Source organism: Podarcis gaigeae (genome assembly GCF_964106915.1).
Source record: "Podarcis gaigeae genome assembly, chromosome: 1".
NCBI lineage: Eukaryota > Metazoa > Chordata > Lepidosauria > Squamata > Lacertidae > Podarcis > Podarcis gaigeae.
In genome coordinates, this window is record NC_139678.1 from 15037849 (window position 1) to 15063860 (window position 26012).

Consider the following 26012-nt stretch of genomic DNA (forward strand, 5'->3'; position numbering starts at 1 on the left):
GTCGTGGACGATTCTGGGGTTGCGGCGCTCATCTCGCTTGATTGGCCGAGGGAGCCGGCGTACAGCTTCCGGGTCATGTGGCCAGCATGACTAAGCCGTTTTTGACGTGCTAGGTGGGCAGGAGCTGGGACCGAGCAACAGGAGCTCACCCTGTCGTGGGGATTCGAACCGCTGACCTTCTGATCAGCAAGTCCTAGGCTCTGTGGTTTAACCCACAGCGCCACCCACGTCCCATAAGTTTAAGTATATTAGCACCCAAAAGTAGTGCATATGTCTAATAATATGGGAGAAGCTGGTTGGTATTTTGTATGATTCATAAATTTAATTACCAGTTCATTCATTAAGCGGTGGGGGGAGTCTAAACTGTTGTAATCCTTTTTTCCCTCTTTTTTTAAAAGAGAAGGTTAAGATTTGGCTTCCTTTCATAGGCTGTCAGAATTAATAGACTTCCTAATATGCCGGCACAATCTCATGTAGTGTGCTGATTTTGAAAAGTTTAAAAATAGGTGCATGTCCCTTAAAATGGAAAGGACAAGCTCTTTCTCAATGTGTCTGAGACACGAGGACAGATTAAGAATTTGCCTTGGCTTTTTTCAAAAAAAAGCACTGTGGGTTTCAGTCCCCAAATGTAGCTACCAGCGGCAGCACCATAAAATAATAATAATAAACTGGGGCGGCAGCAAAGAAGGGGTAAGCCTATTTCTAGGTGGGAGAGCTGTGCCCCACATGTTAAGACCTTTGAAATAAAAATAACATTGTATGTCCAGGAGTCCAGCAATGCCAGTTTAGCATGCCCAGCATAGGGGGAGGGGCATGGGACAGTTGCCCCAGCCGCAAAATTGTTAGGGGGCACAAAATTTCAACATCCGGTGCTGCACACTTTGTGTCAGGAGTCCAGTCCCCGGCTTGATCACACAGTAAGTGCAAAAGGATGATTTATTGCCAAAACAACAGATAGCTCTGTACGGCTCTAACACAGCCTCCCGTATCACGATGACCCTTCTGAAGATTCCTTCCAGTTACAGAAGATATTGAACTTTCTCACTTTGCACCTCTTGATTTGTTTCCAGTTTAACAGCCCTCCCCTTAGCTTACTCTTAGGAGGGATTGTCTCAGCTCCAATCTCTTCCCGTTCTGACAAACTGCTTCCTTCTCTGTTTATGCCAGTTTGCACTTCTTGAGAGCATTGGCTGGGTTCTGCCCGCTCTCAGCCATTCCCTTGTCAACTGGCATTCCAAGGGGCGGGGGAATTGGCACTAGCCGATGCGCAGCCTGCCTAGCATTTAACCCTCTCTGTTCCTGGCTGCTTTTTCCAGCTGGCTGCAAACCTTTCCTGGGAGCTGGCTCGTTCATGACACTTCTGTTGCTGGGTTCTGTTGAAAACGGCTTCTCCATGGGAACCAGGAAGTAACCACTCCAGACAATGGAACAACTCTTCTTATCTCTGCGGCTGTGATCTCCTGGGTGATGTGGATGCTGTTAGGCAGTTGAATGAGCATGCGTACTCTGTCTGTTTCTCTCCCTCCCACCCCACCTCTGTGTAGCCCTGTGTGCTGGCAACCCACGCTACACCACTGCAGCAATGTGGGGAGCGAGCTCCTTTTTTGGGGGGGGGGTTGCTCTGAGGAGAGGTTGGGAGGACTCCCAGAACAGCTTGTGGGGTGAGGAAAGTGGAAATAAATCTTTTTAAAAAATATCATTTTTTTTAAAAGAAATGTTTATTATACCAGCTCATCAAATCAGCTCCATTGTAGGCTTTTTAATTGACCAAATACGTCTACAGGCCACACAATTGTTGAAGGTTATATACAGATGGCAATTTACAAAAAAATGAAAGAACTACAAAGGAGCAGGTTTCAACAATATATTATTCCATAAAATCTCCCCCCACCCTTAAAAAAAAATGCACTGCATGTAATATACTACAAAAATATGATCAAACATCTCAAGGGGGATTTTCTTCTCATTTTTTAAAGTTTCTACAAAGCATTTTTATCTAGAAGCAAAAATAATAATACAGGAACCACCATTAGGTTTATCAGACATGACAACACCACTGATAAAACAATGTGATATATGCGATTTCAATAAAAGATTTGTTTTCCTAAACAGTTCCCCCTCTTCCTCTTCTCAATTCCTTGCACAAGATCTTCCACTACTTCTCACTGAGAGGGAGGTAAAAAAAGAAAAATACTTAAGAGATAAAACATTTAAGTCCAGGATCAGTACATTAACTGTGCCCTGGAGGGGTAAAATATGAGAAGGGTGTTCTGTGCCACCCTGAACGCAGGAAACTGCAAAGAAATAGATCCTATACTCATGCATTTTCTTCAAGAGAAGGGGGGAAATACATTAAGGTAAACCCATTCGAACTGAGCAGTGACTCAGGCCAATTCTGGCAAACTGGCCAAGCAATCTGAGCCTATGCATGTATGGATTGCAGGATGTGATCCCCCATTAAAAAGTCATACCCTGTCATCAACAACCAGGGCATGGGGGCTGGAGCTGGAGCAGGTGTGCTGGTGGGCAGGCAGGTAAGGTGTGCTCCACCTACCCACTCTAGGTCAGGGAGAAGAAGTGACAGTTCTGATGAAGTTCTACATCATTACCGATTGGTTTTAATGGGGATTAATCTATAAACCTATGTACACTTACTTGGGAGAAAGCCCTACTGAACACAGTTGGACATCTCTCTGGGTAAACGTGTAGGTTTGCACTCTGAGTCACACCACTGATTTTAACTGGCTGAGGGTCAGAAGCTATTAATTTGCTAAATGCATATAGCAGGGTTTTCTTTTACGCGTTAGAGAGGAAATGCAGGCTATTTGGATTTACAAGCACTGGACTGTCCTCTTATAAAAAGGCAAAGGTAAAGGACCCCTGGACGGTTAAGTCCAGTCAAAGGCAACTATGAGGTTGTGACACTCATCTCGCTTTCAGGCCGAGGGGGCCAGTGTTTGTCCACAGACAGCATTCCAGGTCATGTGGCCAGCATGACTAAACCGCTTCTGGTGCAATGGGACACTGTTAACGGAAACCAGAGCGCACAGAAACGCCATTTACGTTCCCGCCGCAGCGGTACCTCTTTATCTACTTGTACTGGTGTGCTTTTGAAACTGCTAGGTTGGCAGGAGCTGGGACAGAGCAACGGGAGCTCACTCCGTCGTGGGGATTTGAACTGCCGACCTTCTGATCGGCAAGCCCAAGAGGCTCAGTGATTTAGACCACGGCGCCACTCGCGTCCCTCTTACTCTGCTCATGTTGCTGATGGTAAGCTCTTAATTTACTTTGGAAGTGAACCTCACCTAAGAAACAGCCGACTCCAGTGTCCCCCTCTTCTGAATCACGTCTCATTTGCTAAAGTGATGCCTCCTTGAACAAGCCAAGTATCGAAAGGGAAATGGGAGTGGAGTATTGTGGAGCTTTGGAGACCCTGCTCTCAAGATTGCTAAGCAGCTCCAAGCCTCACTGCTTAAACACATCCATGGCTCCCAAGGCTGCGCTGAGATGCATTCTTGTTGACAAGCACGGCTATATTCTCTTCTTTAAGAACAACAACAGTGTAGCACGCAAATCCAGGAAAAGACCCACGCTTTACAACTTCGCATGCCTGCAGGTGCTTCCCCACAAAGTCACGCAACCCCTTGAAATAATGGGGAGAAGGCTTTGAGGGAGCGAGATGCCTGAAGAAGCTCTTGAAATGAATGCCTCCTATGGTGGTCGCACAAGGATGCTGGTCTTTCAAACCCCTGTACCTCCTTAAGCACAGGAAGGTTGCAAATAACTTAGAGCAGAGATGGGGAACCTGTGGCCTGCCTGGCGTTACTGAACTACAACTCCCACCGTGCCTGACTAATGGCCATGCTATGCTTGGGGCGGATGGGAGTTGGAGTCTGGGGGGCCACGGGCTGCCCCTCCTTGGCTTAGATCAGCAGTTCTCAACCTGTGGGTCTCCATATGTTGTTGGACTACAACTCCCATAATCCCTGAGCTCTGGCCTTGCTAGCTAGGGGTGATGGGAGTTGTAGTTCAACAACATCTGGGGACCCACAGGTTGAGAAAGGCTGACTTAGATCATTCTTGTTTCAAGCCACATGCAAGATTGCAGAGGTTGTGCACAGATGAGGCAGGTGGAAGGATGTCTTCCAAGGGTCAATACTTTGGCCCCCCCGGGAATACTGTACAATGCTTTTCCCACAGGGCGTACATGGACCAAATTGGTGGTTGGAGGGATATTCTGATATGTTGTATTTCCCCATTTATTTTTGGTCAGTGCAAAGTTATTCAGAGCAACTGGTGAAAAAAAAGACAGGAGAGAACTGTCAGGTACCAAGGAGGCCTCTGAGACACTCCTGAACAATTACACTATAAGCTGGGGGTTCCAGATATTCTTTGGCAAAACACATTCAGCCCAAAAGGTCATTTGGTGACAATAAAAATGCAAAATTCAACTGAATTTAACATATTGTTTCCCAGGACAACTACTTTATTTTTTAAAGGGTGGGGGCACACCAACCTTCAGTGCCCCCAAAATAAACCACACCTTTACACACTAAGGTTGCTTTAATGGAGAAAATGTTTCTTTCCCCTCTACTACTAAAACGTCTACTGCACAGAAGTCTTTAAGTAAGTATATTAAAATCCAGCTACTAAGAATGTATAAAAAACTGTCTTATTAAAGCATTTGTTGGTCAAATATCTCAATAAGTTCCCCATGCGCTGGGGAGAAAATGTCAAGTCCGTAAGACATTTTGGAAAGGAGCCAGGAGCAATATTAGCCTGTATCACTTACCAGTAGAAAAATCTAGAATTTGGTAACTCCAAAGTTCGGAGACTAGAAAACCCTGGTTCTGTGAGTTTGTTCAACTGGCCTGCTTTATTCTGTTGCACAATATATAACAGAGTTTGAGCACTGTATATTCAGTATAGGATGAACAGAGAAGCAGCAGCATTTTAAGAGCAGTCACACCAGGGTGGAGCCTAACTCTGTAAACTGAGTTATCCCTTAAAAAAAGAAAAAGCAGCAGATGCACATTTGTGCACATGTCTATGGACATATGTGTTAATTCTTCATCTTACTTTAAAAAAAACCCAAGCCCACTTAAAAGCCACTATTGGGAGAGTTGGTGATGTTACAGGAACTAGCCAATAGGTACCCTTCCATGACAGCCTTCATCAATTCCAGCTAAAGCACTCTAAAAAAAACCCTTCATATGTGGGTTTTCAAGAGAGGTGGGAGAAAAAAAAACTTCATACAGAGGATTGTTATTAAACCGCCTCTGGTGGGAAGAAAAAGCTGTTTACACAGAGGACTGGAGATGCTATTAAATCGCCTGCTACACTTACAATGTCAGATATGTCTTCAGCCTTATTTTTCAGGGTCTGTCATTGAAAGGGGGGAGGCAGAGAAGCAAGTGATGCAAAAATGGGGGGAAGCACGAAAGGATGACTGAGGAAAAGACGTTGGGTTGTGTGCAATGTTAGTCATACATAGATCTATTGAAAGGAATAGACATGACTGACTTAGGCCCATCATTTGCAGAGGATTACATTTTCTTTAGCGTTTGATTCCCCCGTACCCAAGCACATAAAGAGTGAACTTTGGTTTCCACCATGTCCTGGAGAACTTTGGTCATCAAAGGTTTTCAAAATATTAGATCAACAGTACATTGAGAATGATAGGTCCTTCTTGCTGAAACAGATTGTGGGGAGGGTCATCGCCTTGCGACATCAAAATGAGGGCAAGAATGAGGGGCAACTGGACTCCTCTGTCAAAGCACACACCATACAAACCTCTATCAGCTTCACCCCAGTCAAACTGTCATGGCTTCCCTCCCAAAGAATCCTGGGAACTGTGGCTTGATGAGAGGGCTGACAATTAGGAGATTACTAGGCGTCACTCATAAAACTACAGTACACAGAACTCTTGTGCCAGCTTAAGCTTACGGTGCAGATAAGGCTGCTAGTATCAGTGGCTCTGTTCATGGCACCCGCCAATTTAGGGAACCTTTTTCAACCCATTGGCTGCATATCCTCACAGGGAACATTCGAATGGTGGTGGTGGATGGTACCAGAGGCAGAAATCCAGTGGATATGTGACTCTTACTTTCAAATAGCAGGCAACATGAGAACGGGCCTTTTCTATGGTGGCTCCGATTGTGGAATGCTCTCCCCAGAGAGGCCTGCCTGGCACCATCATCACATGTCTTTAGGCGCCAGGAAAAACAATCCTTTTTACCCACTGAATAATCTATGGGCTGTTAAAGCTGTGGAGTAGGTGGACTGTTATTATGACTGTTTTAGTATGATCCTGTCTGTTGTTATGCTTTTTATTATGTTTTCATTATTGTGCTCTGTAAAATGTCTTCTTAATGTTGTACACCGCCCTGGGATCTTTGGCAGTGTATAAATGGAATAAATAATGATAATAATAATAATAATAATAATAATAATACATTCCAGCCACACACAAAAGTCAGAGGTTCCTGCAGCCACAGCTCTCTGTCTTCAAGCAAGAGGCATTGTCACAGTTCAAGCCAGGCAAAAGCACTTGAGGAGGCCACGGATCAAGGCCAGGGAGGGGCGTGGCCTCTGGGGTTAGGGGCGTGGCCTAGTGAGAGTCCCGAGGGCAGCAGGGACAGGGAGTCCTGGAGAGACACATTCAACCCCCGGGGCCTGAGGTTTTCCTCCCCCTGTACTAACACCTCAGACCTGGCCACGCACACGCACAAAACCCTCAGCAGACTAAATAGTCAAAATAAGACATTATGGTGTGAGGGACAGTACTAATTAGGCAAAAGATGCACCCCTTTACCTGTTCCAGCCAGTCTTGAGACCCCAAAAATGTATGTAAAAAAGTCAGCAGGGTGTATATATCTATAATTATATATGTGTGTGTGTATAGATATATATATTTGTATATTTAAAATGTCATAAAAATAGCAACAATATTTCCTATCAACACCCTGGAGTAAATTCGACCTTGATGTAAATAGCAGCAATTGTTCCCCTGGTTTGGCAGGGGGCGCTCAGTTACACCGCGGCAGAATTTGAACCACGAGAGCATCGCTTGCACAAGTTGTAAGCAAAGCCCAGCCAAGCAAACTAACACAGAACTGATTCGATTCACAAGCACTGGTGAACACCTAGTAAATGCACACTGATAAAGAACTCCTTAAACTTTTGTTTCGTTGTCTTTAAAATACACTGTGTCAGTAAAAGGCTGGTTCATTTTGATTTGCACACAAAAAGAGAAATTGGGCAGTGGGATTAGGTATATTTCCCTTGTTCTGCGCCACTTAAAAGGCAGTCCTAAATATTCTATATAGCCCAGATTCAAAAGTTAAGCTCGTGTCTCTATACAAAAAAAAAAAAAGGTACAAAGTCAAATGGTGCCATTATATTACATCAATTATCCATAATATCACAGTGCTAGTTTTTAAATGGCTAAGAGAAGAGAGGCTTAATAGATTTAAAGACTTCTGTAGCCATGCAAACCCTTTTCGCATTGCCACGGATTGCTGATCGTAGCCTTACTCGAACAAGGCAATTTCATTTAAAAGTGCTAACTGCAACAAATTCAGCTTGCTCATGTTTAGTTTACATGTTTCGTGTTTACTTTAATAATCACTGGAATGTATTTCCGCAATGCGATCCGCTTCCTCCCAAAGGAGATTTAAATGATATGAACGCCAGCCTGAAAAGGTAAACTTTTTGAGAGGAACAGTTCTAAAGCCTACAAATTTCTGGTCACATACTAACTTAATTTTTTTTTTAAAGGAAAAAAACCCTTTTAAATAGATCACTCTGACATGTCTTCAGAATATGCTAGCTTTCTGATTAAGTTCACACCAAATCTCCGACTTCTGGCCCACTGAATGAAGTTCCTCAGTCATCATCTTCAGTTCTGGTTTCAGCGGATTCTGTACTGTCTCCCATGTCCTGATGTGGCGAAGCACCTGGAGGAGAAAACGTTTACTGGCTGTTTAGTTTCAGATGAACTTTCACTCGTCTGCAACATTCAGCCGCCTGAAGCAGTCCCTATTTCATGCTAAGATCAACACTCTTGCAGCACTGTCAAGATACTGGTCCTTGACTTTATCTACCCCTTTCTCTTTTTTAAATTAATCCATTTGTTTTTTAAAAGTGTCAATGGAACAAAAGGGAGGGGGTATCAAAAATGTAAACTACAAAGTGTCACCTCCGGGAATGACAAAAGTACGAAGATACAGCTCCAAAGGGATAATAATACTCATGTCATCTACCCCTTCATAGGAACACAGAAAGCTGTCTTATATGGAGACCTCGTCTGCACTACACATTTAAATCAACATCATAGTACAGTCATACCTCGGGTTACAGACGTTTCATGTTGCGTTTTTTTGGGTTACGGACGCGCCGAAACCCGCAAGTACTGGAACGGGTTAATTCCAGGTTTCGGCGGTTGCGCATGTGCAGAAGTGCTAAATCACGCTTTGCGCATGCGCAGAAGCACCAAATCGCAACCCACACATGCGCAGACGCACCGTTGTGGGCTGCGAACGTGCATCCTGCATGGATCACGTTCGCAACCCAAGTGTCCACAGTACATTGGTACCTCCAGTTGTGAACGGGATCCGTTCCGGAGGTCCGGTGGGATCCCTGTTACCAAAAAGGACCAATGCAGCAGCGAGCAGCAGCTGCAGATTGTTGGAAACAGGATGTTGATGTTTGTGACTGTTACCATGGGAACAAGGGGGCAGTCCATTCACTGTACTGAGCACCGGATGTTAGCTCAGTGTGTGTTATATGACCTGTAGTGGAAGTACATGGCAGGAGTATATTCTCTCTGCTGTTGAGTGCAGACATGTTTCTCTGTACTGCTGCAAAAGACAGAAATAAAGCAATGTAAATATATTTCTGTCTGTCTCTTTCCCCTCCCTAGGGATAGCAGGGCAGAGGGGGAAAGGAATGGTGTGTTCTTCTTACGTCTGAGAAGGATCGCCGATAAGAGACCTCGCCTGTTTTCCTGCCGGGAGTCGCAGCGGGGAGGTCAATAAGGAAATCAGCCGGTGCCTAGCAAAGTGGCACATTCCTCTGACAAGGCTTGATTTCAACAAGGTTTCTGCAACCTGAGGATCACTGTTCTGCGCATGTGCGCAGCGGCAGGCTGCTTCTGGACATGCGCATGCGGTAAAACCTCGTCCGATACTTCCGGGTTTGCCGCTTTTGTAACATGGAGTTTACGTAACCAGAGGGTTATGTAAGCCGAGGTGCTGCTGTACCCTAAAACAGTCATGGCTTCCCCTAAGGAATCCTGGGACTGTTGTTAGGAGACTGCCCTAATCCCCTTGCGGAATTGCAATTCCCAAAGTGGTTCAATGTGTCAGAGTGGTGCATAAGCGCATCCTTGCAGAGAGAGAAGTCAAGAAATGGTTAAATGAGCATTCTTGTCTTGCACCTGCAGCTCATGGTCACGAGCTCAATGAACTTGTGAGGTGTGTCAGAGGCAAATAACTGCTCTAAGGAGAGTATACGTGGTCTTGTGTTATCAACAATCTGTGGGCTGGAACCTAACCTTCCTGTCTTGGGTCGCTGCTGTGAGGGTGCTTTGCTGGAAACACTTCATCGCTCTATTCTGCAAACTGCCAGTCTGGAATGAGAGGTAGACCGAGATATGACCCCTTTCTACTACAGTCCTGAATGTGTTTAACTACACAAGCGATCAAAACCTCTGAGGACCCTAGGAATGCTAGAGAACTGTTCTTCTGCTAAAGGTAAAGGGACCCCTGACCATTAGGTCCAGTCCAGTCGACTCTGGGGTTGCAGTGCTCATCTCGCTTTACTGGCCAAGGGAGCCGGCATACAGCTTCCGGGTCATGTGGCCAGCATGACTTAAGCCGCTTCTGATGAACTAGAGCAGTGCACGGAAATGCCGTTTACCTTCCCGCCGGAGTGGTACCTATTTATCTACTTGTACTTTGAGGTGCTTTCAAACTGCTAGTTTGGCAGGAGCTGGGACTGAGCAACGGGAGCTCACTCCGTCATGGGGATTTGAACCACCAACCTTCTGATCGGCAAGTCCTAGGCTCTGTGGTTTAACCCACAGCGCCACCCGCGTCCCTTGAGTTCTTCTACTACCTGTCAGTAAAAATATACTGTTGCTGGCTGTCAGGGAACTGCCATCGGAGCTAGAGGCGGAGGGAAGGCTCCAGAGGGATGCCAGAGAGGGTCCCATCAGGGAGAGAGGCAGCCCATCTGCTGGGGAAGGAAATCAGCGTAACACCAGTGGAGAAGGGGGGCAGATGGGGGAATCGGAGAGGAGGCTCCAGGACTCTTCACCGGAGACCAGCGGAGAGAGCACGGGTCCTCCGCTGCCCACACCCTCCCTGCGCAGAAGACTTCCGCACAGGGAGAGTAGGAGGAGACTTGGCGTCAAAGAACTTCTTTGCTGGAAGAAGTTCAAGAAATGCCCACTGACAGATTCTGCCAGCGACTGAGACAGCCACGGATGGGTGGCTGTCCAGACAGAAAGGGTTCACCCAGGTAACCCAGCCAGGTGTGGCGACAACTTACGCACGAGCAATCCCTAGAACCATTAAACTGACCTTACTCAACTATCCGGCATATTTTCTTCTACAAGCAACGTCCTGTGTTCAATGCATAGCTGTCAACCTTTCCCTTTTCTTGTGAGGAATCCTATTTGGAATAAGGGAATTTCCCTTAAAAAAAGGGGGACGTTGACAGCTATGGTTCAATGACATAATTCAGTCTGCACTCTGCTCATGCCGTAACACAACGATGAATTCCTCATCCCAGGAAAAGTCTGGGAACTGTTGCTCTGTGGGAAGCCATGGCTGTTTAAAGTGGTGTGACACAGCCTTATAGCAATATAGAGTGCAGATGAGGCCTTCCTCAGAGCACCAGTTAATCTACCTCAGCAAGGTTGCCAGAAGTCAACAAAACTTTCTAGGAAAGCACTCTGGCGATTGTCAAAGGGACGCACTGGGGTGGAGATGCTTCATCCTGCTGTATCCTTTTCAGAGGGGGGCAGGCTTCTCCTTGGAAATATTGGGGGGCCTGCCCCCCCCCAGATGGTGCCCCTGCAGGGAGGACTCTAAAAGAAGGTAGGGAAACTTGGAGAAGACCACTTCTGCATTCCCATGGTCTTCAGATAAGCAGCTTGGAGGGTGACACAGAAAGGAAGACCGGAGGCCTCACAGCTCTCAAAGAGCTGGGAAGGGATGTCAAGAAATTGGCAGATTGTACACACAGTCCCTGTGGCTTCAGAGGCAAAGGGGCATGTGGGATTCTGAGGGGAGCCAGGAAGGTTGCTCTTCTTCCTCCCCGATGAAGAGCAGGGCCTCTTGCACCTGAGGAAAGAGCAAGGATGAATTCCAGTCGCCCTCTGAGGGTGAAGTAAAAGAGGTTCTGTAACATTTCGTGACTCACGAGGTGCAAAGCAAGTTCCATGGCACTTCATGTCTCTGAGGGGCAAAGAAACAAAGAGCAGGATAGCTCAGTCAGGAAGAGCATGGGACTCTTAATCTCCGGGTTGTGGGTTTGGGCAAAATATTCCTACATTGCAAGGCGTTGGACTAGATGACTCTCGTGATCCTTTCTGACTCTATGATTATGTCACTTTATTACTTCAGTACAGTGGTACCTTGGGTTAAGTACTTAATTCGTTCTGGAGGTCTGTTCTTAACCTGAAACTGTTCTTAATCTGAAGCACCACTTTAGCTAATGGGGCCTCCCGCTGCCACTGCGCTGCCGGAGCACGGTTTCTGTTCTCATCCTGAAGCAAAGGTCATAACCCGAGGTACTATTTCTGGGTTAGCGGAGTTTGTAACCTGAAGCGTCTGTAACTTGAAGCGTATGTGACCTGAGGTACCACTGTACTCTGAAGGGTGAAGAAAGAAGCTTTGCCCTATAAAAAGCGACCTATGAATACAGTCAACCAACCAACTAATCAATGCAGCAAATAGGGGCAGTAGTTAGGGACAGTCAATGAAGAGGCACCAGCTTGTTATATTCTTTTACAGGAGATTTTGCACAACATAGGCATGGCATACCCTTCCGCCATTTTGAAAGTGTCGTTTCAGGCTCCCCTCCCACCCCCTGGTAGAGGTTAAATTAAATGACCCATACTTTCAAGATCCATTTTCTGCTGTTGAGCCCTCTGCGCAGCGAGAGCCTTCTTGTCCTCCATGGATTTCAGATCGTCTGGTGGCCAGCGAAGCTCTCCGCTTTCAACATCCCCCGTCTCGGATGGCTCTACGACAATGGAGGGTAATCTTTTCGACAGCTTGGGGTACTTTTCATGTGCCTCTGGAAAAGCCTAAGGTGATATTTCATTTCATTTACATTATATATTATTTTTTGACATTTCTCAACAGAGAGCAAGGGGCAGACAAGTCTGGATCTCGGGTGCATCGACCCGCTGGGGAATTCATCAGGACATGCCTATGAAAATGAAGGTGAACTACACAAAAGCAAGGGAGTTGTTCTTGTGCAGCTCCTGTTCAGCTCAAGGAGGCGCATGGAGGAGAATTTTCTGTGGATCATGCTCCGTAGTAATGAGTGGAAGTTGAGAACCATTTGTATTTTCTGCTTCACACACCAAAAGGATTTGAAATGGCTGAAGACAATAGCAAAGATTCATTAACAAGCTGATTTTCCAAATTTCAAAAAAGAAGAAAGGTCTTAACATCCTCTAAAGGTAAAGGTAAAGGACCCCTGACAGTTAAGTCCAGCCATGAACAACTCTGGCGTTGTGGCGGTCATCTTGCTTTATTGGCCAAGGGAGCTGGCGTACAGCTTCCGGGTCATGTGGCCAGCATGACTTAGCCGCTTCTGGCGAACCAGAGCAGCGCACGGAAACGCCGTTTACTTTCCCGCGGGAGTGGTACCTATTTATCTACTTGCACTTTGCCATGCTTTCTAACTGCTAGGTTGGCAGGAGCAGGGACCGAGCAACGGGAGCTTACCCCATCGCGGGGATTCGAACCGTCGACCTTCTGATCGGCAAGCCCTAACAACACCTACTTTTAAAATAAATAAATACCTATCCTGTTTGTGGAAGGGGCAGCTACTTCATGACCAGTAGGTTTGAATGCAATGTCTTCCTGTGGCTGTATGCCTTGTTGAGAAAGTTATTTTACTGGAGAGTAATCTGGAGGAGAGTGGATTTAACTGATAAAGGTTTATTTTCTCAATTTGGATGTGGAGTCCTTTTCACTCAAGGATGAAGACGTCAGCTTGAGACATGCCAGAACATTGAGAAAATGAGTTTTAAAGAAAACCTTCCTTGCACCCATGTGGTTGCCTCTCTACAAATTAATGATTTGAAGCCGTTCTCATTGGAACGAGACCCAGGGGTCCCTCCGCCCACAGCCTCCATGTTGCCTGCTGGCTAAAGTAGTTGCCGACCAGACATGGTTGCCATGGAGGCAATTGAAAAGGAAAAGCGGTTTAACATTCACACTCGGTCTCTGGTAACTACTAAATCAAAACCTTCATCTTCAACCCTTTGTGCTGCGTTATGAGTTATTCATGGTTTCTTGGGGCAACAGTCGTTTGCTGTGATGCGTTGCTACTGACGCCTCATCCTTCTGGGGAAGAATATGGCGCAATGCAAACAACAACAACAACAACTGGTGTTTAATAACCCGCTGTGAAAATGCGTGACAATCCCCAACCCAAAGCACGGTGTATGCTCAATTAACAAATATATTTTGGTAGGTGCAGAGAGGATTGCCAGTGAGCCAAATAAATAAATAGCTGGAAATATAAGAAGAGCCTGCTAGAACATCAGTTCCAGCATCCTCTTCTGACAGTGGCCAACTAGAAGAATCTTGTAAGCTAGCATTCCGACAGTGGAGGTAGCAAATACTTGAAATGAATCCATCAATATCAATAGGGATGGTTGAATCCATTGATTCAAGTTGATGACTAATGCAAGTCCATGGATCTCATTGAGGGGTCTACCCCGAGTAGGACTTATTTAGATACGACACTCTGTCCCAGGCCACCACCATTATATGCTTTCTCATTCATCTCGGTGCTGTCAATGCCACTTGTCGGATCATATTATTCAGGAGAATGAATGCAGCTCTGCAAGGGAAAAGATGCCTCATTCATTCGAGCACATTTCTGGCCTCAGCCCTGAATAAATATGTGTCGTCTGCCTGACCACCTGTTGAGTGGCAATGGTAGCTATTCTCAATCTCAGAGCTGCCTATGCAGTTAGCAAGAATCCTTTTTTTTTTTAAAGTGTAACACTCAAAATGATAAAAGCTCGTTCTGTTGTGAAGGACTACATGAGTCCTCTATACCCAAGTACCACTGAAGGAGAGAGCCGTAAGAAGAAGAAAAACACTTAGTAAGTTAATATGTCTGTGTGGGTGTACATGTTCTGTTGCACTAAGTTCCAGAAACTTAGTGGATCGTGACATTTACTTGTAGTTCTTGAGTTTCTTCCGAGGTCTGAAGGAACTGGTCAGAAATATTTGAAGGTCTATCAGTAAATTTCAAGTCCTCCTGACAGCTCTCAGCAAAATGTCATCTTCATTCTCATCATTTGCTGGCAGAAGAAATTTGCCACGCACCATGGGCGTATAAATGTTAAACCTCAATACATTCATGACAATTCCCAGTAGGCTGCCTAAACTCTTAAGAATTACCAGTAAATATAAACCACAATCCAAGTTCTGACATTTACTAGAACTAACACATATTGAGAAGAATTCACACAGTTGGCATAGGAATTGTTACCAGTAGTATCAGAGGCGTGAAGAAACATGTGATATTCTAGCATCAGACATAATTCCCCAAAAGATGCCATCCAGATCTGTGGCAACATCTGGGTAAGAAGTGCTCATACCTTTCGTACCTTGTTCCAAACCCCAAATTAATTAAAAACTTAAATCTCTGCAATGCTTTACACTCAGTTGGGCTTAACTTTTGAGCAGACATGCTTAGCATGGTAACAGTGAAATTCTACATGCATTTACTTTGGTGTAAGTTCCACTGTGTATAATAGGATTTACACTGGGGACAAGGATGAGTTCCAAATGAGGATCCTTATTTATTCATTTGTTTACTGAACATGAACTGACTGTGGCTGATGTAGTCTAAAACATCTAGAGAACATCAGGTTGACAGAAGGCTTCCATAAAGGCATAAATTATTATAAAGAACTGTATGCTGTTTTAAAGGAGGTAGGCAACCTAAGGACCAGGGGGCAGATGTGGCCCAATCGCCTTCTCAATCCAGCCCACTGATGGTCCAGGAATCAGCGTGTTTTTACATGAGTAGACTGTGTCCTTTTATTTAAAAAGCATCTCTGGGTTATTTGTGGGGCATAGGAATTGGTTCATTCCCCCCCCCCCCAAAAAAAATATAGTCTGGCCCACCAAATGGTCTGAGGGACAGTGGGCTGGCCCACAGCTGAAAAAGGCTGCTGACCCCTGCTTTAAAGACATTAAGACTGCAATCCTATCCACACTTGCCTAAAGCCTACCCCTGAGTAGGATTAGACTTAACTGTGGATGCTTTTAAATCAAGCTGCAGAAGTTTATTGAGTTACTACTGTTAGGTCCTGGGGGGAAACTGAGGTCTCGACTCAGGTAAAAGCCTGGCCTACTAAACCTCTGTGGTTATTAACTCAGTCTGAAAAAAGTCCATTTGGGGAACACCTTGGGATGCGTATGGATTGCTCTGATGGCATCATTCTCACCTTATTATTTTGCATGTTAATCCCCTGTAAATGGACGCCAGCCAGGAAAGAGAGCAGCTCTCCAGTCTCTAAAGCAGAGGTCCAAAAACAGCTGTCCAAAAACGCTGCAGCCAGAACGGGGTAGCTATTCCAAGTGTTGACCGTTCCAATGCATAAATCAGGACTGGGTAACCTGCGGCCCTCCAGATGTTCTGGACTATGATTCCCACCATCCCTGACCATTGAAAGAGGCTGATGTGAGTTGGAGTCCAACATCTGAAAGGCCACAGGTTCCCTATCCCTGCTGTAGATCCTGGGTATACCTTTTCGGTTTTATGCACTTAACTGATGCACTTAGCGTCGATGTGGCTGCACAGCTGACTGCTCTGCCTGGGCTATGATGAAACATTGTTAGCTGCCATTGAAGCCGACATGAATTTCGCCCCAGGCTTCAAAGGAACAGCAAAAGAAGGAAAGAAGAAAGCCTGGGTCCTACTCCTTATAAAACGTTTTTTAAAAGAATTCTATTTATATATACAGTGTACATGTAGCATGCTCTTCTCAGTGGCTCCAGGAAGCTAAATACTTTTGACAAACATTAAATAGATAAAATGAGTTGGCTGTAGCATGGTGTGTAATTTGCCTACATTTACCTGGCTGGAGGTGCCTCCTTCTTCCTCAGGCTGGCTCAAGGTAAATTCCTCCATAACAGGTTCGCGGGTGTTCATCACCTCCGTCATGCTGCAATTAGGAGAGGTTTGGATGAATTCCACACACAATTTAAAAATCTACATCGAGGGATGGCCAAATGTGTCAACGCTAGTTTCTTTCCGCCTCTCATTTTCCCAGTCTAAAGTTCAGCTTGCCACATTTCTGCATCATTTTCCGTTATAAAAAACCCAGCAACTCACAAAAAAAATTGCTTTTGCATGTTTGTTATGTAGCTCTCCCCAGTTTACACATAGTTGCAAGTACTTGCACCTAATGCATCGTAACGCTGTATGCAAAATTTCCCCACGTATATACATTTTTGTAAAAAAAAAATTAACAAAATTTGGAGAGGTGAACTTAACATTAAAGTTAAGAACTGAGCTGAATTTCCTACCCCAATATACATATACATTATAAAACTCTGTGCCCCTTTAGAATTTATGTATCTATATTTACACTATACGAGTGAAGTAACCTTTGACACTTGAGGTGCATATTTTTAGATGCTACTCTATTCTTGAGGCTATAATTTGTTTCGAACTGTTAGTAATGTTGTATGTTCAAATGGTTGTGTCCCATCCTTAGATCTCAGCGCGAAGAGTGAGCAATCAATCAATCAATCAATCAATCAATCATCACCAGCAGCATAATAACAACTGTAGATCCATTTAATGGAACTGTGGGGGAACTGTTCAGCACAGAATAAATACCTTGCACCAATGCTATTGAACCGCCCTGCTCACAGCTCTGCCAGATGGTTGCTCCTCTGTCTGGGTTCTGTTATGCAAAGCTCTTTAAGAATCCTACCCTTATGAGGTATGATTGGAATTCATAGGCACGCTGATGCTATTCTAGGGTGTTTTGAGGTTCTGCCCAACGGAACAGCCTGGAGCAATTGTTTCATGAAACAGGTGAACTGTCAGTTCTCTCTCCCCCCCCCCCCCCCCGGCCTCATTCACTTCATTACAAGGGAACACATTCGGGGTTAAGTTTGCCAACACCTGTCTCCTTCCCCACCTGCTCTGGCGCCCTTCCAGAAAGCGGTAATGACCTCAGCGAGACGTGAATTCTGTGCTAAGGACAATTATACACAGTCGACGTGGACTTAATCTGAGTCAAGGTCAAGTCTGTAAAAAATTTTTAGTAGTGTTGCTGATAGGCAATGTTCTGCCCTACCACGCCAAACATATTGTTATCTTCACCCACATTATTGGGGTCTTTTTTTCCCCCTCGCCAGCATTTTTCAACTGCTCCACGGACATTTGACTTCAGCCCTATCCACCACCAATACGTGGCCCCAACAGATGACCCCCAAGGGAATGCAACTGTCAACTCTTACACTAGGAAAGAGATTGAAGCTACATGGACACTGCTTCTTTGAAACATATGCTTTTACTCTGTCCCACACTTACTAAGTTTCAGGAGAAAGTGCTGGACGCTTGTAAGATTTTCAGAGGTGAATATGCTCTTGAACTATATACCCATTGTATGGAAATTGACAATGGGAGAGAAAATGGATTCTACACACCCTAACGGGATGGCATGACAACATTGGCAACAAATGAGCAGACACCTTATAGACAGAGACTTTCTTTGGACAAATACAATGCTATTTGGAATGAGTTGACACAGAAGATATTAGGTTGTCGAAAAGTATATGTGTATTAGGATAATAAGAACATACGGTACATATCTGTATATTAATGTATGGTAATGTAACACTATTGTTTCTTTTTTCATTCTCACTCACTTTTTTCTTCTTTTTCTCACTCTGTCTTCTCATAAATGAAATTCTCTTAACAAAATATTAATAAAAATATTGAAATAAAAATAAATAAAGCAAAAGTTCCCTTGCTGTAGCTGAACCTCAGGAGCAGAGGACAACCAGGGGGGAGGACAACCATTCCCCCTACACCAGAGGTGGAGAACCTTTGCCTTGTGGGCTCTCCATTTGGCCTGCCAGGCCACTTCGTCCAAGTCACACCCACCTGCCCTACACCATAGGAACATAAGAAGAGCTCACCAGATTGGCCCAATGACCCATCCAGCATCCTGTTCTCACAGTGGCCTACCAGATGCCTGTGGGAAACCCATTAGCAGGACTTAAGCACAAGAGCGATTCTCCCCTCTTGTGGTTTCTAGCAGCGGTGTACCTTGGTAATACGGCACCCTGTGCGAGGCCAAAATTTGGTAGTCCCTAAGCCCCCTCTCTGCGGGACGCGGGTGGCGCTGTGGGTTAAATCACAGAGCCTAGGACTTGCCAATCAGAAGGTTAGTGGTTCAAATCCCCACGACAGGGTAAGCTCCTGTTCTCAGTCCTTGCTCCTGCCAACCTAGCAGTTCAAAAGCACATCAAAGTGCAAGTAGATAAATAGGTACTGCTCCAGTGGGAAGGTAAACAGTGTTTCCATGCGCTGCTCTGGTTTCGCCAGAAGCAGCTTAGTCATGCTGGCCACATGACCCAGCAGCTGTCCGCCGGCTCCCTCGGCCAGTAAAGCGAGATGAGCGCTGCAACCCCAGAGTTGGTCACCACAGGACCTAATGGTCTGGGGTCCCTTTACCTTTAAGCCCCCTCTGTTGCTTCCCAAAGCCGGGTAAGCGAGGTGCCAGGTTTTGGGAAAGGGGCACGAGGCTCTGGGAGGGTCCAAGAGCCCTCTAGTCTTCTTTCCAAAGCTGAGCACGCAGTCAGAGCCCCGCCAGAGCCCTCGCGACTCCTTCCCGAAGGTGCCCTCTCAGCTCAGCGCCCTGTGCACTGCCCTAAATCCGCCTCTTGTTTTCAACAACTGGTATTCAGAAGCATAACGCCTCTGACAGCAGAGGTAGGAGATAGCCATTGTGGCCAGGAGCTGCTGCTGCACGGCCTCCAGTGTAGGGCAGGTAAAACTCTGACTCAGCTGAAAGGCATTTTGCCAGCATTAGTGAACAGCTGATTGGCGGTGCCTGCAAGGGCCTATTCAAAATGCTGGGCAAGATAAGAGCTTTGAAAGGGCCTTCTGAAGACACGTGTGGGCAAAGAATGAAAATTAAAATAAATCACCCTATGACAGGTGTCTGGCTCCACCCGCCTGTCAAATGCAGCCCACAAGGTGTGTGGGGGAGATAGCTACCTGGCCCTTTGGCCAGATTCATTCTTCCTCCTGCCCTACCCTACAAAAACCCTCATTCAGCACCAAAACAGCAGGCGTTCATGTGTATACGTAATCATAAGAGTTACCAAGCCCCACAATTTTTACTCCCACCCTCCACCCACTCTCCTGAGCAATATTCTGCACTGGTGAGATTCTAGTGTAGAAAAAAAAATCATTTTGATTCCGAAGGCAAATGTTTTCAGGGCAAATAATAATTACTGTCAAGCCTCGTGGGCTGCTCACCATGTTGATATGCATCCAGTTCATTGCCACGGACTCTGTGAAGCATATCATTAGGAGATTTAGGTCAAGGTGTCAGCAGGATGCTAATGATACCCAGCTCTACTTCTCTGTAACATCTGCATCAAGAGAGGCTGTGTGCATGTCCTGAGCTGGTGCCTGGATGCAATCATAGGTCTGATATGGGCTAATAAACTGGGCCTGAATCCTGATCAGCACTAACTTTCCAAGGGCAAAAAACCTCATGAGCAGACCAGATCGGGGCCTGTAATGAGATGCTACTGGCATCCCAGCTGCTCACTGCGGGACCTATCCCTTAAGAAACAGCTGCTGCAGACATGCCCAAAATTAGGAAAGACAAATGGCTCCGTCTGGGAGGGGGAAAGCAGAGAATGCTGCATGCCACAGCCACAACAGATGCCTGAATGAATCAGCTTCTGTGCTGATTAAATTAGACCATTCTCCTCTCTTTTCCCTGCTCCGTTGCACGTAAAGGGGGGATTTTGTGGCGCAAGATGGCAGGACGGGTTATACTTTATGCCATTCCAGGGGGGAAAAAACAGAAAACCAGATACATGGCAGAGGATCAGGTTTGAGCTAGGAGGAATTAAAAACGGCTCATGAACTCCACACGGAAGTGCTTGCCCGAGGGAAGAGGCGAGGTGGGCAAGGAGCGCAGGAGCAGATAATGCCGCCTGCAAGAGCAGCGAGGCTTAAATATCGAGGTATCTCCTGAAAAATACTCCGCAGAAATATGGCTAATGGGGAGGAATTGCACCTGCCCATCCATGCAGTTGCAAGATAACAAATGGGCTCCATGCTAGGAATTCTTTATAGCTGACTGTCAGTCACCAGGAGGTTCAAAATCCCTGAGGATGGGGAGGCATGCAGGGACTGAAGCCACTGTCCTAGACTGAGGTCAAACCATAAGATGCCTCCCTTATAGTCCACAAGGGAGCTGGGAAGCGATGGGGGGAGAGCTCTCGGACAACAGGCAGAATAAAAAACGAGGAGCACAGGATGCTTGGGAGCTGGCGGTTTCTGGCTAGTGTGGTCTCCAGGAAATACAGATTGTTGCAACTTGGCACTGCGGCTTGGTGGGAAACATTGGCAGGGAGAATTTAATCACTTCAGGAGCAGAGAAATGTGGTGTGCATACCAGCCTGTAGCAATGAGAGGGCTGAATTTCTAAAACCAAAGAGTTTTAAATAAATAAATAAATGATTTAAATATGTAAGGGGTAAAGGTAACGTAAGGTAAGGTAAAGGACCCCTGGACGGTTAAGTCCAGTCAAAGGTGACTATGGGGTTGCGGCGCTCATCTCGCTTTCAGGCCGAGGGAGCCGGTGTTTGTCCACAGACAGTTTTCTGGGTCATGTGGCCAGCATGACTAAACTGCTTCTGGTGCAACGGAACACCGTGCCGAAAACCAGAGAGCATGGAAATGCCATTTACCTTCCCGTCACAGTGGTACCTATTTATCTACTTGCACTGATATGCTTTCGAACTGCTAGGTTGGCAGGAGCTGGGACAGAGCAACGGGAGCTCAGCCTGTTGCGGGGATTCAAACTGCCAACCTTCCGATCAGCAAGCCCAAGGAGCTTGGTGGATTAGACCACAGCGCCATCCAAAGTCGGGGTGGATCTGTAGCAACTCCACAGTGACAAATGCCACTCTGCAGTTGTGCAACAGGCATCTTTCCTTTGTCGTCTTTTTAACATGTTGCAAGGATGGCTTTCAAAATCAGGGCCCAGGATTGAATTCTGGCAAACAAGAGCCCTATTTGCACATGGAAAGCAAAGGTTTAAAATATGATGGCATTTCTGGAAGCAACTTCAGAAGGGCTGTGGCTCAGTGGTTGAGGATATGCTTTGCCTGCGCAAGGTCACAGGGTCAGTCTTGAAGAGCCACTGTCAGTGGTTTGGTTCGCACAGCAGACTAATCCAAACATCAGCTTAGCAAGATTGTGCAAGCTCCTCTGTGGTCTTCTTTTGCTGCCATGCCACACTAAACCAAGGTTTTTTCCTGGGGGTACGCAGGGGTATGCATACCCCTAAACATTTTGTGAATCTTTGTGCTTTTGTCCATTTACTGTATTTATTTTTCCCAATTTGAACTATAAGATGGTGATTTTCTTGAGTTAAAATGAGAGTACCCCTAAACATTATTTTTTTTAGAAAAAAAAGCACTGGCTGTGTGTGTGTGCGCACACACACACACATAGAGGAATGCTGGTAGCACTTTGGCCAAAGATCAAGCCTCTTGAGCTTGCTGATCATAAGGTCGGCAGTTCGAATCCGCGTGACAAGGTGAGCTCCCATTGCTCTGTCCCAGCTATTGCCAACCTAGAAGTTCAAAAGAATACCAGCACAAGTAGATAAATAGGTACCACAGTGGCAGGAAGGTAAATGCTATTCATCATTGTCAGGAATTATTGGTGGGTGCTAGCAGAGATAAGAGTCCAGGAATCCAGCCATATTTACAAAGATTTATCGGTTTCTTCTCGCTATTTACAAGAGCTCTAAAAGTCAGTCTCCATCATGGTGAGTCAGTTGCCTCGACTGAAGGAGTTTTCGGTTTCCCCCAGCATATCCATTTCCTGAGCCCAACCCACTTCCTTCCTCTGTTACGAGAGTGCCTGGGCCCCAGAAGTGGATCCCCCCTCTCAGATTCATTGCCTCCTGACAGCCCTTCGTCACCTTCCTCGTCCAAGGAAGAACAGCTGCTAATTAATGGGGGCTTATCTCTGTAAGTCCCCATTCTCTCCCCCTTCTCTGCCTCCAATTCCCTCACAATCATGGTGTTCTGCGTGCAAGAAGTTTAGTCATACTGGCCACATGATCCGGAAAAGTTGTCTGCGGACAAACACTGACTCCCTCGGAGATGAGTGCTGCACTCCATCGTCAAATTCGACTGGACTTAACTGTCCAGGGCTCCTTCACCTTTACCTTACCTTTACACTCACATGCACAAATAAGGATAATAATAAAACAGCCCACAGTGCCTTTATAAGAAAGAAAAAAACCCTGGTTCCTCATAGAGAAGATGGCAACATAATGTTGACCATGCCTCTTTCAGGCATATGTCCTGCTGTGTCCTGTAGTGCCTTCTTTCAGGTCAATAATTACTCTTCTTGTAAACTTTGGTTTAGAAGAAATCCTTGATCTTTGTGGATGTTCCCACACTTTTAAATTGTATTCCTGCGATGTGAGGACTAACAGATGGGCAACAGAAGTGAATCCTGAGAGCCCTTATGGCTTCAAAGAGACTTATACTTCAAGGCTGGAAGGATAAACACTCACCATCCATTTCTCAGTAGACTGAAAATCTCACTGCCCTTTCTACATCTTGTAATTGCCAATATCTGGATTTCAGTTTGGACGTATGGACCGCTTATACGAAGTCAGGAATGACAGATTATTTATATTGTTAATGTCAGCTGATGATGTTTTCATTTTTTGATGTTTCATATTTGTAATAATAATAATAATAATAATAATAATAATAATAATAATGCATATGCTAGCACCACTTGATCTATCATGGTTTGAAGGTTGATGGCACTATGCAGAAATAGCCCATTCTCCAGTCCTTTCTAGGGTTGCCATATTTTAAAAAGTGAAAATCCAGACACAAAAGTCATTGAGCCTTTTTTCTACAAAATCTCCCCCATCCCCAAATATAAAAAGGTAAAGGTAAAGGTACCCCTGCCCGTACGGGCCAGTCTTGCCAGACTCTAGGGTTGTGCGCTCATCTCACTCTATAGGCCGGGAGCCAGGCGCTGTCCGCAGACACTTCCGGGTCACGTGGCCAGCGTGACAAGCTGCATCTGGCGAGCCAGCGCAGCACACGGAACCCCGTTTACCACCCCGCCGCGGGGATTCGAACCTCCGACCATGCGATCCGCAAGTCCTAGGCGCTGAGGTTTTACCCACAGCGCCACCTGCGTCCCTTTCCCAAATATAGTTTTTACCAATTTCACCCAATTTTTTTTTTAAAAAATCAACACTTCCGATATGGGTCTGGTTTTCCCATACATTTTTGCCACTTTTCGAAAATTCCACCCAGATGCCATTTTCGACAGACAAATCCCAGCTATATCCAGGAAATCCCAGACGTGTGGCAGCCCTAGTCCTTTCTGGACTGTACCACTTCGGCACAGGAAGTGAAGGGTTCAGCTCCCCACAATAAAACTGCACGTGAAAAGTTAGCATATTGACAGGGCAGTTAGAAGAAGACAATTCGGGGGGGGGGGCAGATTTCAGGGTTCATATTATTTTTTATTCTCACAACAAATTGCATAAGGCAGGTTAAGATGAGGAAGAGGTTGTGTTCAGACTGTGTGCCAAACCATAGTTTCTAAAAACAAACCACCGGCTCACACTATGAAAGGGAGTAGTGAGGCCTACCTCAGTAAAGGGCCTACCTCAGTCAGGGTTCCAGGATTCAGGGAAGCCTGCAAAGGATGAAGGAAATGTGCCACCTCAGTCACGCCAATTCATGGCAGAGGAAGAGCTGAGGGGTCAACCATAGGACCAAGGCAAAAAGCACAGCCCCACAGGTCTCTTCTGCTTACTTTGCCTATTTGCATGAGAAGAGAGTGATTTTATGCTTTTGTGTATGGCTTATCCAACCTTAATTAATGTTTCTGGTCTAAGGCACGGTAAAATGGAAGTCAGTTTTGGTTCTGAAATCTATTAAGCTTCCTGTAACTGGCAATATCACCGAAAAATTGATGCTGCTGGAGAAGAATATTGAGAGCCCCATGGACTGCAAGAAGATCAAACCTATCCATTCTGAAGGAAATCAGCCCTGAGTGCTCACTGGAAGGACAGATCCTGAAGCTGAGGCTCCAATACTTTGGCCACTTCATGAGAAGAGAAGACTCCCTGGAAAAGACCCTGATGTTGGGAAAGATGGAGGGCACAAGGAGAAGGGGACGACAGAGGACAAGATGGTTGGACAATGTTCTCGAAGCTACCAGCATGAGTTTGACCAAATGGCAGGAGGCAGTGGAAGACAGGAGTGCCTGGCGTGCTCTGGTCCATGGGGTCACGAAGAGTTGGACACGTCTAAACGACTAAACAACAACAACAAACTGGCAACAAAGAGACAGAAACCTACGAATTAGAGAATATTTAAAAAGATATTCTGAATTCATCATTAAGTACTGTCAGAAGGCCACTGAACTTCATCCATAATGAACTCAGTCAATATGAGATGATTCGCTAGATGTAAAATTAATCTTTCACCCAGGCCCCATTTCACTGTCCAATGTTGTGCAAATTTCTTCCTGTCTTTGTCTAAAATTTAAAACACTAATTGCTCATGCACTATAAAACATTTCCCATTTCAATGGCACTTTTTACCATCTCTCACGTTACTTTTAAATGCTAAAATTGCCAGTAATAAATAGTAGCCATAGCAATGGAAATGAAAACAATAAATAGTGGCTAATGAAGCAAAGGACTTAGTTCTCCTTCGATGGATGAGCTGCTCATATGCAGCCTTTATTGTCTTCTAGCAGGGAACTTTTGGGACATTTCTACTTACCTGCAGGCCTAGTTAAACTGGAATGCAAAAATGTTTTTTATAACTGATTTGTTTGTTTTTCTTTTGGTGGGGGGATCACTTTGGAAGAGGAGCTTTGCAGAGGTCAGCAGTGGGCCGGGCGAGGTCTCTGCACTCCTTAGCCATGTGTAGCTTCAGATGTTAAAACAGGACACCTCTCTCCATGGGACAGACCTGGATTTAAACTCATGGATCTGCTGCCGTTGAGCCTTGTCCGGAAAGGAAAAATGGTTGCTATACTATTCAGTGAAAGCAAGTATCTTCAAAGTCTTCTAGCACGGACCTATGGTTCAGAATATGTGCTTGGTAGACAGCCCTCGCTTGGGAAGTGAAACTATCACATATAGTTACATAAGAACATAATGTAAGAACATAAGAACACCCTGCAGGGTCAGGCCAATAGCCCATGAAGTCCAGCACCCTGGTCTCACAGTGGTCAACCAGGAAACAAGCGAGTAGAACTTGAGCACAAGAGCAACACTTCCCCTCCTGTCATTTCCAGCAACCAATATTCAGAAGCATTGGTGCCTCCAGCAGTGGAGGTAGAGTAAAAGGTAAGAAAGGTAAAGGTAAAGGATCCCTGGACGGTTAAGTCCAGTCAAAGGCAACTATGAGGTGTCTGGCGCTCATCTCACTCTCAGGCTGAAGGGGCTGGCGTTTGTCCAC

At 45.6% G+C, this 26012-nt stretch overlaps 1 protein-coding gene across 2 annotated transcripts in view; it reads right to left on the minus strand.

Moving 5' to 3' along the window:
- Window positions 1–1699: 1699 nt before the first annotated feature.
- The window catches only part of LBHD2 (LBH domain containing 2), a 63700-nt gene continuing 39387 nt past the window's right edge, over window positions 1700–26012 (minus strand). The window contains exons 1-5 of one of the 2 annotated variants that reach the window (XM_083738888.1): window positions 17119–17231; window positions 16351–16438; window positions 12130–12319; window positions 4095–7958; window positions 1700–3937 (exon numbers count right to left, since the gene is read on the minus strand). In XM_083738888.1, the coding sequence (XP_083595014.1) occupies window positions 7888–7958; window positions 12130–12319; window positions 16351–16437 (348 nt within the window). In that variant the 5' untranslated portion in view covers window position 16438; window positions 17119–17231 and the 3' untranslated portion in view covers window positions 1700–3937; window positions 4095–7887. Of the gene's footprint in view, window positions 3938–4069; window positions 7959–12129; window positions 12320–16350; window positions 16439–17118; window positions 17232–26012 lie in introns of those variants that run through there. The other variant, XM_083738889.1, reaches the window with a different exon arrangement.